The sequence below is a fragment of the Bidens hawaiensis genome, unplaced genomic scaffold, assembly GCF_021521415.1.
Source record: "Bidens hawaiensis isolate Kalapana, Puna unplaced genomic scaffold, B.hawaiensis_p1.1 tig00052358_1, whole genome shotgun sequence".
Taxonomy (NCBI): Eukaryota; Viridiplantae; Streptophyta; class Magnoliopsida; order Asterales; family Asteraceae; genus Bidens; species Bidens hawaiensis.
The window spans coordinates 96,114-114,925 of record NW_027499410.1 but is presented as its reverse complement, the minus strand read 5'-3'; the positions used below and the strand labels follow the sequence as shown (position 1 = coordinate 114,925).

At 34.7% G+C, this 18,812-nt stretch overlaps 1 protein-coding gene and 1 pseudogene across 2 annotated transcripts; both read left to right on the top strand.

Moving 5' to 3' along the window:
- Nucleotides 1–1,512: 1,512 nt before the first annotated feature.
- On the top strand, nucleotides 1,513–6,125 carry LOC143599561 (B3 domain-containing protein Os01g0234100-like). The gene is made up of 7 exons (XM_077077480.1): nucleotides 1,513–1,722; nucleotides 1,815–1,901; nucleotides 2,247–2,278; nucleotides 3,623–3,770; nucleotides 4,338–4,544; nucleotides 4,652–4,742; nucleotides 5,348–6,125. Exons 1-7 carry the CDS (start codon nucleotides 1,513–1,515, stop codon nucleotides 6,076–6,078), a joined length of 1,506 nt encoding a protein of 501 aa, XP_076933595.1. The 3' UTR covers nucleotides 6,079–6,125.
- Nucleotides 6,126–7,355: 1,230 nt separating this feature from the next.
- LOC143599565 (zeaxanthin epoxidase, chloroplastic-like) lies at nucleotides 7,356–12,301 on the top strand (annotated as a pseudogene). The gene is made up of 16 exons (XR_013147320.1): nucleotides 7,356–7,846; nucleotides 8,677–8,839; nucleotides 8,928–9,002; nucleotides 9,093–9,193; nucleotides 9,268–9,384; nucleotides 9,784–9,995; nucleotides 10,085–10,176; nucleotides 10,340–10,454; nucleotides 10,552–10,655; nucleotides 10,737–10,782; nucleotides 11,015–11,079; nucleotides 11,165–11,251; nucleotides 11,340–11,394; nucleotides 11,477–11,565; nucleotides 11,821–11,908; nucleotides 12,011–12,301. The product of XR_013147320.1 is annotated as a zeaxanthin epoxidase, chloroplastic-like (transcript).
- Nucleotides 12,302–18,812: the final 6,511 nt, after the last annotated feature.

Here is an 18,812-nt window from a genome sequence, read left to right as displayed (position 1 = left end):
TGTTGTAGTTATGTGTGTTTATCTGGGATTAATAGCTTTGCCTTATAAACCAAGAATCTGTTACATGGATGAAACATAGCAGTTTGATATCATGTGAGATTCACCTAAAGTGTTTTTATAAACGTTGTTGATTCAATTTCAACCCCCAAAACCGCCTAATAACTTTCAAAATAACAAAATATACTTTGATAACTTTTTTTTATGTGTTCTAGAGTTCAAGCACATTAAATGTATCATAGTTGGTAATTTGAAACAATTAATCGTCAATTATCCAATTAAATTTGCCAGTCCCCATTTCCGCAAACCCTCAAATAAGCCGAGGAGGGGTGAGTGGTTGAAACTTGTAAGTAAGAAAAAATATATGCGACGCTCTACTTAAATCTCACATAATCCTTTTTGTCCACAAGAGATATATTGAGTTTACAAGAAATGTCATGTCGTAAATACCACCTACTCATTTTAGACGTAATTGTCGTATATAAGAGGAGAACTCCACAGTTAAATAGTGTCCGATGACAAAAGGATCAGGGCAAATCTCTTTGAGCATTACCAGTATCCTATCCTTTGAAAACAACCAAAATTTTCTCCTTGTCTTGTCTATATAACCTTATTCAATCGTGTACTCATTGTAAACTTTTGTATTCTCTCTTATTGTCATGTTCTTCAAAGCAATGAATAGCATGGAAGAATTGATCCTTGTTCATTATATTCCTTACTTTGGCTTCCATATCCAACAACAATTTGCTATATTCCTTTTAACTCACTTGATATATTCCTTACTTTACACAACTTTAATGATTACGAAAGTAATGAAAAAAAAACCAAGAAACAAAGTGAAATCAAAAATTGAACGAACTACCTACGTCTAAAACAAGTCCTTACTAACCGTATATTGTCGGACTCTTAACAAACTATCTTTCAAGAAGAACAAAATACCCCCTTAAGTTTATTTCTCTTAGTGAACCTCTTACCCATAGTAAAGTCCCACACATGGTACAACATTTAGAAACACGAACACTTCATAGTACACAACTCCAGACACATATCGTTTTCACAATTCCGGATTAATTAGTGTCGGTTCCCTAACCTATCTAACCAACACCAATCAAATTCATGTCACTTTAATTAGAAACTTTACTTGTGCTAATACCGTTTATGGATGTTTACAGATATATTGTTGTCATACCGTCTGTATCGTAACTAGAGTGGGCAAAATAACCAGTTTGGAACCGATTGAAACCACAAGTTCATTGTAATTTTCTTCATCAAAACCGATTCCAAACCAGTTAATCAAACCAAAACCGGTCAAAATCTGAACCGAATCGGTTTCAACCCAAACCAGCTTCGGGTGTTAAACTGGTTTATGCATAACCAATCGTAACAAACTTAACCTACACCGACCGACGAAGCTCAATAATAACAACCACACGTGTCGACCCAAAAATTTTGAAATGACGCATTCGTCTCCTCTGCATACACATTTTACCGCTCTCTTCAAAACCCTTGGTCGCCATGGCAGCAGCTGCAGCAGCTCCACCCGCCGGAGACTCCAATCCACCGCCACCGGAACCACAAAACACCGATCTATTCCTCATACCACACCAAAGCCCTAACAATCCACCACCTGCCGATTTCACTATCTCTCAATTGATTCGATCTAATAATGATTCTAACCCTAATCCATCACTACTACCTCCTCTGTCTCCGTTAACCTCTTATCTGGTCTCTTAATTATTATTATTGTTATTATTAATTATTATTATTGTATATGTGGATATGATTGATTGACTGATTATTATTATTGATTTTGTTAGGGCAAACGGAAGAAATCGAAGCCGGTGAGGTACGGCGATTTCGATGACGTTGTCGAGAAGCCGACTCCGCTTTCGGAACGAAACGCTGTAAGTATTCTCCTTGATTATTAATATTATTCCGTTCCAGAAAATTGTTATAATTTGCTTAATTAGTTAATGAAAATTTGCTTAACGTGTTACGCCAACGAGTTTTGCTCTTGTGGCGGCGGCACAATGACTGTCAAATGGCCGCAACTCTGAAGCCAGCGTGGATCTGGTTAACACAACATAGTCTGGCCTGAGGGGGGAAACGGCGCTCTCCAAATTTGGGGGTGCGGTGGCCTAACACACAATAAAGTCGCCGCTCTAAAAAAATTATTACTTTCTAAGTTTAGGTTTTTTTTCAGAGCAACAGTTTGAATTGAGCTTACATGTTGCTAATTTTGTTAACAGGAAGGTCAAGATTCTTCTAGCAAATCTTTGAGGTCAGTTTTTGTTTGCTTTTATGCTTTCTTATCTTTATTATATTCATAAAGTAGGCTAGCTGTAAATGAACCGAATGTTTGGTGAACTGTTTGTGGACAGAGAAGTTCGATCATTTAATAAACGAACGAACATGAACGCGTGTTCTGTTTGTAAATTTACGTTCGTATATGTTTGTATGTTCTTTGATTTACATTCGTTTATGCTTGTGAGTATACATTAGTGTTTAACTGTTCATGTATGTTTGTTAACTTGTTTGTTTGTTTGAATATTAATTAAAATTGAAACTGAAGGTTCGGTGAACTGTTTGTGGACTGGGAAGTGCGATCATTTAATAAACGAACGAACATGAATACATGTTCTGTTTGTTAATTTACGTTCGTTTATGCTTGTTCAAGTATGTTTGATTTTAATTGTTCATATATGCTTGTTTGAATATTAATTAAAATATATATTATTACTAATATTATTTAAAAAGGTAGGCTTGTGAATAAACTGAATGTTCGGTGAACTGTTTGTGGACTGGGAAGTTTGATTATGTTTGTTCATGTAATAAACGAGCGAGCATGAACACAAATTTTTGTTGATTTGATTAAATGAACGGACATGAACGCATGTTCTGCTTGTTAATTTACGTTTGTTTATGCTTGTTCATATACGTTCATTTATAATCGTTGATATATGTTTGAATGTTTCAGTATTAATTAAAGTTTATCTGTTACTAATATTAATTTAAACTTAGTTTGATTTTCATGTTTCAAATCTTTGTTTAGATATCCTTGTTTACTTTCAAAATGTTGGATGCAATGAAAGTGATATTTAGTCTAAATTTGGATATTCACATTTACTTTTAGTCTGTGTTCTCTTTATGTTCAATTATTATCATTTATGTATATATGTAAATTTGTGTTCATTAACCATTTGTTTAGAACATAATGAATGGACATTAACAAACGCAAACATGTTTATTTTCTTAACAAACAAACATGAGCAAGAAAATATGTTTGTTTAGGCGTTCATGTTGTTCATTTGCCTGCTTAAAGTTAAATGAACGAACATGAACAAGTCTTGTTTCTTTATGCTTGTTCATTATTATATATGTTTGTTAACCATTTGTTTAGAATATTAACGAACAAGCATAAGCAAACACTAACATGCTTATTTTCTTAACGAATGAACATGAGCAAGAAAATATGCCTGTTTATGTCTATGTGTTCGTTTATTTGTCTGGTTGAAATTAAATCAACGAACACAAACAAGCCTCGTTTGTGTTCATTCAGTTCGTTTAGATGCTCATAAAAAAGAGTCTTGAAAGTTGAAAGTGATGGCCTTTGGTTGATATGCAGCTCTCCAAAAGGAAGCTCTGCAACCAAAAATGCAAAACCAAAACCGCCTGCCTTGGTCAAAGCTGAGGAGATTCAGTCAAACTTAGGACCCGAGCATCCAAACTATTCAAAGATGGTCAGAGGACAAAGTGACACTGGGTATTGGATGGTAATATCATTGTATTCTCAACAACTTGCAATCTGTTGTTTGATCATTTACTCATTTAGTTAAACAACCTAACATGAGGTGTCTTGATTGATTGTTCATTTATGTTTGTTTTATCTTTGTTAGTTTACGCTCATGTTTGTTAAAACGTTTGTTTAAGTTCATTTATTACACGGTCTTCAAAACTTTTTAGGCCCTTTATAATTTAGTTTAGTTTTAATAAACTTTTAGGCCCAAATTATATATGTTCATGTTTACTTTTATTGGTGTTCGCTCAGTTATGTTCGTTTATGTTTGTTTATCTATTTTCAGTTATGTTCGTTCGTTTACATTCCTGAAATGTTTGTTTATACTATTAACGAACGAACACAAACATATTTATGTTTGTAATGAACGAACATGAACAAGAAAACCCTGTTTGTTTATTGTTCGAGTTCATCGTTTGTTCAGTTGAAGTTAAATGAATGAAGCATGAACTTGCTGACATGTGAATTCATTCAACCCTCAAGTTCTTGGTTCACCCGTATAGCCCCTTTTACAGTCAAAATTAATGTGTTTATTTGGATACAGGGTTTTCCACAGTGGTTTGGGAAGTTAAATTTACCAAAAACCGATTCTGAAATGGAGATTGAAGATGAAAATGGTGAGATTTATTCTGTCAAATACATTGCTGACAAGTGCGCGCTTAGTGCCGGATGGAAAAAGTTTGCAGTTGGGCATAACTTGCTTGAAGGTGATGCTATTGTCTTCTCTTTAATCGAATCTCACAAATTTAAGGTACATGATTAACAAAAAAAAAATGGTTATATATAATTATCAATGTTACCATTATTTTAATTTAGCATACATGTGTAATTTGTTTTTTTCTTTTTTGTGATTTGTAGGTTTATATAGTTAGGGCGAATGATTTAAAGGATGCAGATGATGTTATTGCTCGTTTAAATTCGGAGGCACACACTGTACTAATGATTCCAGGTTTGTTTCAGCTGGTGTTATGACTTATGACTATTATAACCTTGTTTTCCATTTTGTGTAGAGTTGGGAAGTTTGTTTTATGTTTGTTTGTTTAATAAACGAACGAACATGAACAAATTTTTTGTTCTAGTAGTTAAACAAACAACATGATGTTCGTTTATTCATTTATATTAGTGAATGTTTGATCATTTATCCTCGTTTAGGTTTGTTAGCTTATGCTTATTTAAGTTTTACGTTAGTTTGTTAATAAATTTGTTTTAAGTTTTTTAGGCCCGTTACAGTTTAGTCTAGTTTTATTGTTTTAATAACCTTCTAGACCCCACACGTTGTCGATCACATTTACTCTTGGTTTTAGCTCAGCTATGTTCGTTCATCTATGTTCAGTTACGTTCGTGAACCGTTTGTTTGTATTGTTAACCAATGAACATAAACGAACACGCTCATTTTCTTAACGAACAAGAAAACCTCACTTGTTTAGTTGTTTGTGTTCGATCGTTTGTTCGGTAAAAGTTAACATTCGTTTGGTTTTACAATGTCAAATTAGTATTATTTCATTAATAACTTTTTTGTAATATATAATTTTTTTTATTTTTTAATTCACACAGAAACCAATACGCCATCTCCAGAAACCAAGCGTGGAAAACGCTCAGTAACCATGGTCCGCAAAAAGCATAAATCATTAACTCCCGCGTCACAAATCATCGGCAACATCGAACCATCCGGAAACAATAGTGAAGAGCTCGGTTCTGAGGTTCTAGAAGGTTTTAGACCCTCTGAACCGGACCTTCCACTTCAAGATCTGGAATCCTTCAAAGACTTTCACATAACAGTCAAAGGCGTGTGCATTGACTCCGAGCTTCCAGAAGACGTCCGAATGAGTTACTTTAGACTCTGCATGGATAGAAAAGAGCTCCTCCATGACAACCTTCCAGATAACTTATATCATAAGTTAGTTGCAGGTATGATCGGCGAAACCGTCAACATCGCAAACAAGATAAAAAACTGTAAGCTCACCACGACAAAGGAAGAATTCGGTGTATGGGATAATTCCCTAAAGTCGTTTGCTTCATTGGGAATGAAAGTCGGGTTTTTAACAGATAAGATTGCTAAACTTTCAAAGCTCGTGTCTGAGTTCGGAAGTAGGTCGGATGTTGAAACGTACGTGGAGGCCAAGAAGGAACATGAACGTGTGGAAGGCGAGATTAAAAGGTTCGAAGACGAGTTAAAGAAACTGAAGGAAGCTTCGAGAAAGACGCGGGATATCGTTAACGGCTTGAAAAAGAAGGTTAAGAGGTTTGAAGTGAAGTTTGAAGAAGAGGTTAATGTACCATGGTAGAAGTTGAAAGCTTTGTTTGGTTTTTATGTATGTTTGAGTTATGTTGAATGTTTATTTATTATGGTGGTAGTGACTACTGACTAGTGAAGTAGGAAAGCTTTTGTACAATTTTAGAAAGTTATTTTCTTTTCATGACTTTTAACTTGTCTTGTTTGGATTTGTTAGAACTGAAGTGGTTTTGTGTATTTGTTTGTTTCATTGTGTGAAGGTTTAATTCATAAAATGATAATGAGGTAGATATGTATGAATTGAGGTGCTTTTTTGTGCGATTTGATTGAGTATATGGCATTCTTTCTTAACTTGTCCATCAATGAGTTACTAATTCTAAAAATACAATTTTTAAAAACCCATAATGCAAGCCTTTATTTTAGAATAAGGCCCTACTAAACTGGAGGTCTAAAGCCTTTGTCTTATTTGGCTTACCCACGAGACGGCCTTGTTCAGCTTCAGTGGTTGAGTTGAGGCGTCTAAAGACTTCAATTATGACAAAATATAGGGGGAGTGGGGGGTTCTAGGTTGGCCTAGGAGTATTTTTCAACTACGGTGAGTTTCTTATGAGGGTGTAATTAAAATGACCAAAAGCATAGGTGACTCATTAGACCCTTCGCTATGGGGCGCTCAAGGTGGGGGCATAGATGGAACAACCGACGCAGATGGAAGTGGTTTCTCTCTCTTTCTTCCTCTAATACGCACACACACACACACACATATATATATATATATATATATATATATATATATGGTGCCCAAGTAACTTTAAACCATAAGAGGATGTTATGAAGAAGGGCTTTGAAACCCTCAATACCTACGTGATAGTGACGTGATATTTTGAAGGGGTTTCAATGCCCCCACCATAAATAACAGCCTTAACGATCCACATTAACAAAATGAAGCAAAAAAGCTCAAGCATTGCTTTAAAGGTGTAGAATGCAATTAATTCATACCACTCAAAATTCAATAATAAAATACTTTATAGTACTATATAATATACTACCGCCATAAAGATATTTCCTTAAACAAAATGATAGAACAATCAACTACTGCCACGTGGCAATAAAAAAATCTCTATCACTGGCTCTCCACATGCCATGTCTTCCTCATTGATTGGTTCAAAATCCCACTTTCTCCACCACCACATCTCATCACTTAAAACACTTAAAACTCAACAAACACTCCAATCCAATCCAATACAATACAATAACAATCAAGATTCAAGAAACCATCAAAACTGAGCCAAGATTCAATTTTTATCAACCTTTATCACTTGTCAGCACTAAATGGCCAATACCCATATCATATTTAGCCCAAACCTCACACTCCACCCAAAAACCCAGCTACCCATTGACTTCTTGAACTCAGTTCAATACAAACTAACCCATCAAAATTTCAAGAAACAAAAACCTGGGTCTTTCAAGAAACATGGTGTTTCATCAAAGATCAAAGCTTTACTGGCTGAATCACCACCAGAGAGGGTGGTTGAAGGTGGTGATGATAAGAAGAACATAAGGGTGTTGGTGGCTGGAGGTGGTATTGGTGGGCTGGTGTTTGCTTTGGCTGCAAAAAGAAAAGGGTTTGAAGTGGTGGTGTTTGAGAGAGATTTGAGTGCTATTAGAGGTGAAGGACAGTATAGAGGTCCAATACAGATACAAAGTAATGCTTTGGCTGCTTTGGAAGCTATTGATTTGGATGTGGCTGATGAGGTTATGCAGGCTGGGTGTATTACTGGCCAGAGGATTAATGGGTTGGTTGATGGTGTTTCTGGTAATTGGTAAAGTCTTGTTCGTTTTCTGTTTTTTTTTTATTTTTTATTTTTTTATTTATTTGCTTATCTTGGTTTTACTTATTATTTTGATTTTAGTAGTTATATTATTGTTGTTATTAGCAAAGTGTAAAGATAATGGAATTGGTACCAGGTTTTGAACACGAACACAAACACGTTTGTTATTGAGAAACTTCACAAAACTCAATTGGCTCAGATTACAATCTCTAAACCCCAAAGATTGTATGGATGTTAGGTGAGGTAAGTCTTGGGGTGTTTGGATATGTGGAGTGAAACTGATTATTTATGAATTCAAGAAGCATAATCACATATTTAGTTGTTTGGATGTATGCACATCCAATCACTGAAACACCCTTTTGGATGTTCGGTGACGGTTTGATTTTTGAATGTACCGGAGGGGGGGGGGGTTGAAATTGACGGAGAACGGAAGCACAAAGAAAATAAAACATGGAATTTTAAATTTGACAGCTATTGCTAAATCTTTAAAATTGACAATTAGTTAATGAAGTTATTTACATAAATAAACGTTTAAATTAAGACAATAAATGATTTACGCGTTTTTACGCTAGTAATGGAATTGGAAATTGCAAAATGGAACCTCGGTTTGACACGTAACTCAACTCCACTCCACTCGTAGCCTAAAATTATGCTTTTTTTCTTTTTAATGTTTTGGCCCGTTGTTTCCCACTGTAGGAGTCCGCTAACTCTTGGATCAACTCAGTATCATGAATTTAGAGGATAATAGCAATTTTCATTTTATGAGATCAAAAAATATCGTATATGATTTTAACTAAAATTTTGAACACTTGGATTATCAGGTATATCAAATTCGATACATTCACCCCTGCAGCGGAGAGGGGTCTTCCGGTTACCAGAGTCATAAGTCGAATGACGTTACAAAAGATTTTAGCCGAAGCTGTCGGGGAAGATATTATTTTAAATGGTAGCAATGTAGTTAGCTTTGAAGATCATGGTGAAAAGGTAAAGTCTTTAACCCTTTTCACCTCCATTCATTTTCTTGTTCCTTCAATTATAATATTCAAGGAACACGCACATGTTGTTTATATAGGTTTCTGTGATTCTTGAAGATGGACAACGGTTTGAAGGCGATCTTCTAGTTGGTGCTGATGGAATATGGTCAAAGGTATGATATTATATACAAATGTTACACAATTTCTCTTTTTTTTTTTTTTTTTTTTGCCATTATTAACGCATGTCACATGTGCATAAACAGGTCCGGAAGAATTTGTTTGGACCAAAAGATGTCACATACTCTGGTTACACTTGTTACACTGGAATAGCTGATTTTATACCACCAGATATCGACACTGTCGGGTATGTTCATGTGTGTTAACGTATTTCTTTTAATATAGTTTTGTTATCTTTAATGATTTATGCACTTTCTATAGGTACCGCGTGTTCTTAGGGCACAAACAGTACTTTGTTTCTTCGGATGTTGGTGGTGGGAAGATGCAATGGTATGCATTTCACAAAGAACCAGCTGGCGGGTACCGATAAACCAAATGGTAATCTCTCTTGAAATGTTTACATGCCATATATTTAATATTCATAAATTGGGGTCGAGTCAAGATTTAAACTTTTTTTCATCTTTTATTAGCACATATGTGCATGTATTTGAAATGATGTTGGATAAAATGAAATGGGATTGATTCAAGATTCATTTTTTCTCTACTTTTAATAGCACACATGTCCTATTTTTGACATGAAGTTGATTAAAATGAAACGGGATCGATTCAAGATTCAAGATATTTCTTCTTTTAGTAGTAAATATGCCATATATATGAAATGAAGTTATATAAAATGAAACGGGATTGATTTAAGGTTCAAAACTTTTCTTCTTTTATTATCTATTTTCAAAACATATGTTCTTGATGTTCTACATATTCCTCGATTATTTTTTATAGGTAAAAAGGAACGACTTCTTCAAATCTTTGGAGGCTGGTGTGATAATGTGGTGGATTTGTTGCTTGCAACCGATGAAGAAGCGATTTTAAGACGAGATATATTTGACCGCACCCCTAAATTTACATGGGGAAGGGGTCGTGTAACCTTGCTTGGAGACTCGGTTCATGCAATGCAGCCTAATTTGGGTCAAGGAGGTTGCATGGCAATTGAGGTAATATTATAAGTAATAATATAAAATTTACAAATTTTGTGTTTTTTTGTTTAATTTTCGACTAATTTTACCGGCTCATGATTTTACAGGATAGCTATCAGCTAGCTCTTGAGCTCGATAAAGCTTGGAAACAAAGCACCGAATCTGGATCACCTGTTGATATCGTATCTTCCCTAAGGAGGTATGTGTAACAAACACTTCATTTTAAAAATATGGTGTATTTTGCATTTTTCAAAAATAAATCATTTTGTGTTACAAGTTAACTATTGTATCAAGAGGTTTTGGTTCATAAGTTGACCATCTAAAACAAATTATCAATGTTTTGACCCTTTTGATCTATTTAGATATGAAGATGCAAGAAGACTACGGGTTGCAGTTATACATGGTTTAGCAAGAATGGCTGCAATAATGGCATCAACTTACAAGGCCTATTTGGGCGTGGGGCTCGGTCCGTTGTCGGTAAGAGTTACAAAACACACCCTCTAATTAGACAAATTTGACATTTTGAACCATTTCTATGTGCGTAAGATCTTCGTTTTTTTTTTCTTTTTTGCAGTTTTTAACGAATTTTAGGATACCACATCCTGGACGTGTCGGTGGAAGATTTTTCATTGATATTGGAATGCCCTTGATGCTTAGCTGGGTTCTTGGTGGCAACGGGTGAGTGATATGTGAAGCTATTTATTGAACTTTTAAAGTTTTTTATTTATTTGTATAAATTCTTCATGCTATTTTTTGCAGTTCAAAACTTGAAGGGAGACCACAGTCCTGCAGGCTCACTGATACAGTAAGCTACTTTGACCTTTGACTTTTGTTAGTCAAATATGTTTCACTAAACATATAATTATCGGGTTTGTTGCCCCTTCATTTTACATCATTCTTGTTCTTTTTATTTATAGGCTTTTTGGATGTTGTTAATGGTTTTTTTTTTTTAATTTATATACTTTTTTGAGTAAATTTTGAAAGCAAATAGCTTGTTTTGACTTTCAAAGACAATGTACTAAGTACGGATTATACAGGCAAGCAATGAATTGCAAAAATGGTTTAGAGATGATGATGCTTTAGAACGCGCTCTTAGTGGCGAGTGAGTAATATTTCACCTTATACATACCCTTTTTTAAGCGATTTCCTTTATGTTTATATATTTTTGTACCTTTTGTGTTTGGTAGATGGTTTTTACTTCCGGTTGGAAGTGCAAATGCTGATTCAGAGCCTGTTCGATTAAGTCGTGATGAGAAAGAGCCCTGTATAGTTGGGTGAGTCTTCCTTTGACCACAACAAAGGTCAACATCTAGTCAAATGAATTTATCTAAATGGATATCTATATCTTTCGTTATTATGTAGGAGTGTGCCACACACGAGTATGCCTGGAAACTCAATAGTCATATCTTCACCGGAGGTTTGTTATGCTACTTTGCATTAGTGTTGGTTAACTAAACCATTTTACTTCTCGGTGTTAAAGCAGTGTTCTTTAATTCCAGGTTTCAAAATTGCATGCTCGAATAAGCTGCAAAGACGGGGCCTTCTTTGTGACTGATTTAAGGAGTGAACACGGTACCTGGATTATCGAGTAAGTTAAAGAGGCAAATTCTCAAATTTTATATGCATGTGTGCGTGCGTGCATCACACGGGTATGCAAAGCTAGCTTCATTTCATTGAGGAGCATATTAAAAATATGATCTTTTTGCACATGCAGCATACATACATGTAAATCTTGGCATCTGAAAAATATGATCTTTTTGCACATGCTGCATACATACATGTAAAAAATCTTGGCATCTTTTAATGCAGAATAATCTCAACCATCCATTTTTTTTGTTTACAGTAACGAGGAGAGGCGGTACCGTGCGCCTCCAAACTTCCCAGCTCGTTTTCACCCATCAGACGTGATCGAGTTTGGTGCGAACAAGAAGGTAACACAAGTTTATAGAAAGTAGTCAAGTACTTTTCAAATGGTCAACATGTGACTTTTGTCCAAATTTGGTCAAATGTCTTATTTGGCATATATTTTGCAGGTCGCGTTTCGGGTGAAGGTGATGAGATACCCGCCAAAGATTTCCGAAGGGGCAGGCAGTCGAGTTCTTCAGGCGATTTAAAAATTTGTCGATCCCACAATGGAATTTTTTTTTGGTCGAATTATACTGTGTGAAAATTGTATAGGATTATAGCAGTTACAGATATCAACACAGAAAAGGCTAGAGATTTTGGCCTTCTTTTCCAACTTGTAGCAGATTGTCGAATTAATTATTGATCATTAATGGTGGATACATATAATGATGCTACATGAAATGAAAGCCGTTTTTAAGTCTTTCTTCATTTTACTTTCGGATATTGGTTTTTAATACTCCTAGCTTTCACTCATTGGACGCTAACACTCTCAATTAATGATTTGTCTCCACCCACTCCCAGCTTATAAATTGTTTTCCTCTATCACTCCCAAACTTAATGGACAATAACTCCCTTAGTTTTTTTTGCTGATGTGACATGCTATGTGGAAATACCTTATTTAAAAAAACAAATACTATATATATATATACACACACACACACACACCTTAGTTTAAAACAACCTAAAAGCTCATCTTAAAGAGAGAATTTATAAACTCCTAAAGAATTATTTTTAACTAAAAAAAATTTTAGTTTCTTTTTCTTCTATTATTCTTATATATTGATATATTAAAAAAAATCCAATTTGATCACCTCCCAATCCCTTTTAACAAAAGCAAAAGAGAAGTCATGCAGCCACGGTTCATTAAATAGTTGCATTCGCTTTGTAGTGTCCATCTTTGAGCATGACTATCCGTTTCAGTTGTCGAGTATCATTGCAAGTGGTAATGCTGGAAACCTCTATAGAGAAAAGAGCAATGAGCCAATGAGCATCGGCGCCAATAACATTAACATTTCAATACCATATAAGATTAAAAAAAAAAAGAACTTGGAAACACACCGGCTACTCCATTGGAGTGATCTTTGATAATTCAATCACGTCTGGTCCCGAACTCTCTGGTAAAATGACCATTTAGTCCTTTGGGATGGCAATAACAACATAAGCTACTACAAAATCAGAATCTAATGATCTTATCTTACAAGTAGCAGCATTCCACAAACACAAATAAAAAAGTAATAATAAAATTCAGTACCAATTCCACCATCAAACCAACCATTTGCAGGATACATTAGTCTTAAAAACATGAAACAGAAACAGAGAATTTAGAGTCAACTAACAAAAACAAAAACACAAGCAAACACAGGTTACTTACTTGTTAGTTCTCCATCGCCAGGCTACATCTTTAATGTTGGACGGCACATGAAGCTTAACGGGACCCATGCCCTGACAAAGACTCTCAAAGGATGTGAGAGTGAGACTAGACCATTGGCCCGGGGAAACTTCGTAGTTGACCTTGTAGGGGATCCGAGTCAGATCCAAAGCAGCAGACTCCTCCCTTAGCTTCTCCATAAGATTGTCAAGTGTGGATGAGTGTGCGTTGTAGAATCGCAAGGCTTCATGCCTGTATGTTGCAAATATGGTAAGATCATCATCATCATCATCATCATCGTCGTCGTCGTCGTCGTCCTCCTCATCGTCCTCACCTTCCAGATTGTCGATGTTGGTGATCCGCGTCACTTGTAGGGGTGTTCATCGACTCGAATAACGAATTTTCAAGTTAAATTGAATCAAATAATCCGAATAATTGTTTTTTTTTTGCCGGTATTCGTATTTGATTAAAAGTTGAACTATTCGATTCGTATTCATATTATATGCCCAATTCGATTCGAATTCGTATTTGAAATTCGAATAAATACAATCTAACTCAAGTTTACCTATGCCAAAAATTCGAAAACCATAATCATAATTACAAAAGAAACATATAAATTTAAAGTAGCTAAAATACCACATGATAATAAATTCAAAACTAAAAACTACAAATAGTATAAATTCAAAATATTTAAAACGAGAAGTAAATAACACCCATATTAGTATAGGCTTGGATACAATAATATGGCATATTGGGTTTAATAATTTGTAATGGACATTTATTATTTATGGGTTTGACACAAATAAAAAAAATATTATATATATATACACACACACATATATGTATATATAATCGAATTTCGAAACGAATCGAATAATAAATCATAAATTCGTATTCGATTAATGTACTCGAATACGAATTGAATCGAATTCAAATTTTTTAAAACCGAATTCGAATCTTAATAATCGAATTCGAATCGAATCTTGAATGTTTCAAATGCGAATCGAAATCTGAACACCTCTAGTCACTTGAGCCAGCATCCAGGTCACTTAGCTTCCTCTTGTCACCCATGACATATGTCCTTTTAATAACTGCAACTCCCCACATCGTCTTGCAACTTGGAGATGTTAATGCACAGGTGAATCTGATGCGTTTCAAAGGAATCACATTAAACGTATCGTAAAAACCCTTAAGAGGATCGTCATTTGAAGAAGAGGCAGCAGAATGCCCAGCCAGTTTCAGCAGACACCCGTTCTGACCCTGTGATGGCGGATGATGGTGAGGCGCCTGGTGGGACGGTGGCTGATGGAGCATTTTTCAAGCCGGAATCGACTATAAAGACATCTTCCAGTACCTTCTAACAGTGGAGAGGAAGATATGTAATTATATTAAAAAAGGTTTTCCTCATTTATCTAAATAGATTGCTCCTGTGGGTTTTCTTCGGTTTCAGAGAATTTTATAAAAATCTCCCCATTGACGCAACACAACCGCATCATTTGGTCTAAACAGCAATGAATCATCATGATGAGTGTTTCCCTAAATAACACTTGGTCCCCAACAAGGCTATGCATTTACTCAGGAGCTTAAATGCATCTATGCACAGAATACAACGTCAAAAACACCAAAAACCAATGAAAATAGCAAAATAATACTAATTTAAGAGTTAAATACAATTTTAGTCACTGTGGTTTAACCCTTTTAGTCCATTATTTTAATTTTACATATTTTAGTCAAATACTTACATTTTCATGTCATTTAAAGTCCAACCCACTGTCCCCATTCAAATTTCCTCTTAAAATTTTTATTAAAAAAACAAAATTCCTTTGGAAGTTCTTTTAGAGGTGGCCCGTATGATTTAATTTATTTATAAAATGTATATATTGGTTTTTTAAGTTACTTTTGAATTTTAAACACAAGAGAATTTTTTTCTTTCAAAAAAAGTTTGAAGAAATTTGGACGGGCTTAGTGGGCTGATTTTAATTGATACCAAAATGAAACTATTTTACTTTATCGAACTTAAACAAACGGACATAAATGAGAGTACAAGACATGTGTTTATGTTCGTTTGTTTAACTAAACGAACAAAAAAGTTTGTCTACGTTCGTTTTTGTTTATTAAATAAACTAACTTCCTATCTGTTTGTTTTCAAGCCTATTTTTAAGACATATATATAAAGGAATGTAGCCTTCAAAAATCAACATGAGTAGCAAGTAGCAACCACAGATCAATTAAATACCTCAGACTTCCATGAAACATCTACAATAATGAACGTTCCAGGGAAAGTTTTCGAATCTGTTTGTATACATGATAGACGAAAGTTATACTAGTGCTGCAAGTTGGATTGAGACAATCGACAAGCTGATATAAAGCCAAGTTCCTCCTAAATAACCATAATCTGAAATAACTTGATATAATGTTAATTAATATAACAGCATTTTACCAAGTTTTGTTATAAATCAGTGAAAAAAATACCTTAAAAACATAGTTGTCGACTACTGTTGTTTTCTGGCTATTGTAGCATAGTTTGTGCTTATCCGAAAATTGATAAAGAAGCATACTGTTACAATTTCAAGTATTCAAAGATTAGATCCAAATAGGAGCTATATATATACATACCTTGCAGCAGTTTTTGCCTTACGTATGATTTTCTTTTTGGTCTTTTACAATCTGAAATAGAAATACTTATCCTTACAAATCTAATAGTTGACCGTATTTTATATATATGTTACAGGTACAGACATTAAAGGATGATACTTGGAGAAGACACTAAACTTAGGTTATTGAAACAAATGGACAAAATGTTTAGTTGTATTTATATTTTCTTCTATTTCTTGTTTACAAACTTATGTATATGATGTTTAAACCAATTAATGATAATATTGTCACTTAATAGTGTCACATGTGTTTTGAACAACCTGTACGTCACACTCGGATATTTCCGCTTTAGCCGGGGTTTTACAAAAACTATGTTATACATTTCGTGGTTGAAAACTATGTTATACATTTCGTGGTTGTTTTCCATCTTATATCATGTATTTTAGTTACCTTTTAATTGTAACATGTAATATGTAATGTCTCTTTTGGTTTGCCTATGGATCAAAAAGTAATCAAAGTATCCAGCTGCAATAAATTTAAAAAAATAAAGTTACGTAATTTAAACCATGAGTATGAAAATGACAATTAGCTTGATGTACTAAAAGTAGTTATATAAGTATTAACTAAAATTATTCTAATCTAAACACAAAGTAATAATTCTAGACTCTTAACTTAACAGAAACTACTAACCGGGAAGTGAACCGATCGACTCTAGTACATCTTAGTAAGTCCGGATATCGAACCCACGACACTTTTTAAATTACGGTAACTAGCTAAATTAGACTAAACTACAGACATGACTATTTATTTTATTATTATTTTGTTGGAGGGGGGGGGGGGGTTTACTAAAAAACTAATTAGAAAAATTAAAGACGACTTGCCTTAAAACTTAGACTTAATTCATATGACAAATAACCATCTAGGCTAGAATCCTCAAAGTTTCAGTTGCCTTAAAACTTGGACTTCATCGGATGAATTCTAGCCTTCAAAAGCTCCAAAATACGTAATATTAACTTCAAAGTCCGTCTATGGCAGGCTGGCAGCCTCTGGTTCGTGTGTGTTTTTTAGGGTTAAGGTTAATGATGTTTATATAGTGATTAGAGCCCAAAACCTGTCCAAACTCAAGAAATTTTTGGAAAAGGGGGCTCGTCGCGCATATGGAGATGGTCGCATTGGGCGGCGACACAACCACCCTCGTCGCGCTACGCGGCGAGGTTATATACCCTTGTTGCGTAGCGTGACGAGGCCATCCGGTCCGGTTCTTTTGCCGGTCCGACCGATTCTTCTACTGGTTCATTCCGGTTCAACCTTGATCCGTCTTGGCTCTTCGTTTTAGCTTCTTTTCTGCTCTTTTCAGCTGTGTTTAAATCTCGGAATCTAAAAAACGTAAATATGTTAGTAGTATATAAATTCTAATTAAAAATGAACAAAAACTAATAAAATACTATATAAAATACAAAGGGGAAGCATATATATATTTCATTATATGCTCAAAAGAGAAATTAAATAAAAGAAACGAAATTATCAATTTACCCCTAACTTAACGGAAAAATAGACAGGGTTAGAAAAAAACACTAAAATCACACTTTTAGAAAAGTGAGGCAGTTATTTGCAATGAATTTAAAATCGGTACTAAAGTTGCGTGATTGGACAAACCACGGATACTAAGAAGAGTCCGAGCCTGAGACATTTGAACAAGCAAAAGATGTGAGTAAGTGGCAGATTGCTATGAAGGAAGAGATTGATGTACTGCTCAGAAATCAAACATGGGAATTCGTTCCTAAGCCAAGTGATGTCCAAGTGGTTTCGTGCAAGTGGGTGTATAAAGTGAAGAAAAGGACAGATGGTGCGATTGAAAGATACAAAGCATGTTTGGTAGCCTGGGGGTTCTCGCAACAGTTCGGGCTAGATTACAAAGACACTTTCAGCCCGGTGGCTAAACTTGCAACGGTTCGTGTTTTGTTAGCTATAGCTACAAGCAAGAATTGGAAGTTGTGGCAAATGGATGTGAGTAATGCATTCGATCTTATACGGTGACTTTGATCCGTGTAATTTACATGGTCTAGCCAAAACGGCTTGAATGTAAAACAAACTCTAATTATGTATGCTAGTTGAGAAAGGCGCTTTATGAGTTAAAGTAGTCACCTCAAGCATGGTTTGATAAAACTGGGGAGTTCTGCTTGGAACATAACAAGTTTACACCTACAATGGCCGACTCTAGCCTGTTTGTTCGAGTAAATGGAAAGGATATGGCAGTTGGTTTTAGTGTATGTGGATGATCTTATTATAACCGAGAGACTAAGTGAAGAGATACAAGTGGATCAATTCATCAATAAACACAACCGAACAAGAACAACAAGTTCCTAATTAAATAATCTATTTATATCTCCTTTACATATATTTTATACGGTATATTACAGGACTAAAAGATATGTATGGATCACTTACATAAATAATACAATCTATTTTTTCTTTCTTGTTACTTTTTAATTATATAAATATTAAAAAATACAATAACATGAAACTTAAAATGTATTTCCAACTTATAACCTTTGTTGGCCCATTCATAAAGACAAAATCTTTAAACATCTTGTATTTAAAGTACTTTTGTCGATTGACTCGTAAGAATTCTAGCAACACTTTGACTCATAAGAATTCTAGCAACACTTTTGTCAATCGACTCAGCAAGAATTCTATCAACACCAACTAGATTAATAGGTCGAAAATTTAGAATCAAGTTACAAAAGACAAATTACATAAATAATTATTGAATAGATGAATATATAGCCTTAAATATCCAATTTCATCACCTCCCAATATTTTAACAAAAGCAAAATCCGACCACATGAGTTCCATAAATCTTTGCATCCAGTTTTTGTAGTGTCCATCTATGAATGTGACAATCCGTTTCAGTTGTCGAGTGTCGTTGCAACTTGAAATGCGGAATTGGTGGAAACTTCAGTGAA

What these genes read in the sequence shown, in the direction of transcription:
- LOC143599561 (XM_077077480.1), top strand. Translation starts at nt 1,513, where the DNA reads ATGGCAGCAGCTGCAGCAGCTCCACCCGCCGGAGACTCCAATCCACCG. An exon ending in CTCCGTTAACCTCTTATCTG is followed by an intron (nt 1,723 to 1,814) that starts GTCTCTTAATTA and finishes TGATTTTGTTAG; the next exon opens with GGCAAACGGAAGAAATCGAA. An exon ending in TCTTCTAGCAAATCTTTGAG is followed by an intron (nt 2,279 to 3,622) that starts GTCAGTTTTTGT and finishes GTTGATATGCAG; the next exon opens with CTCTCCAAAAGGAAGCTCTG.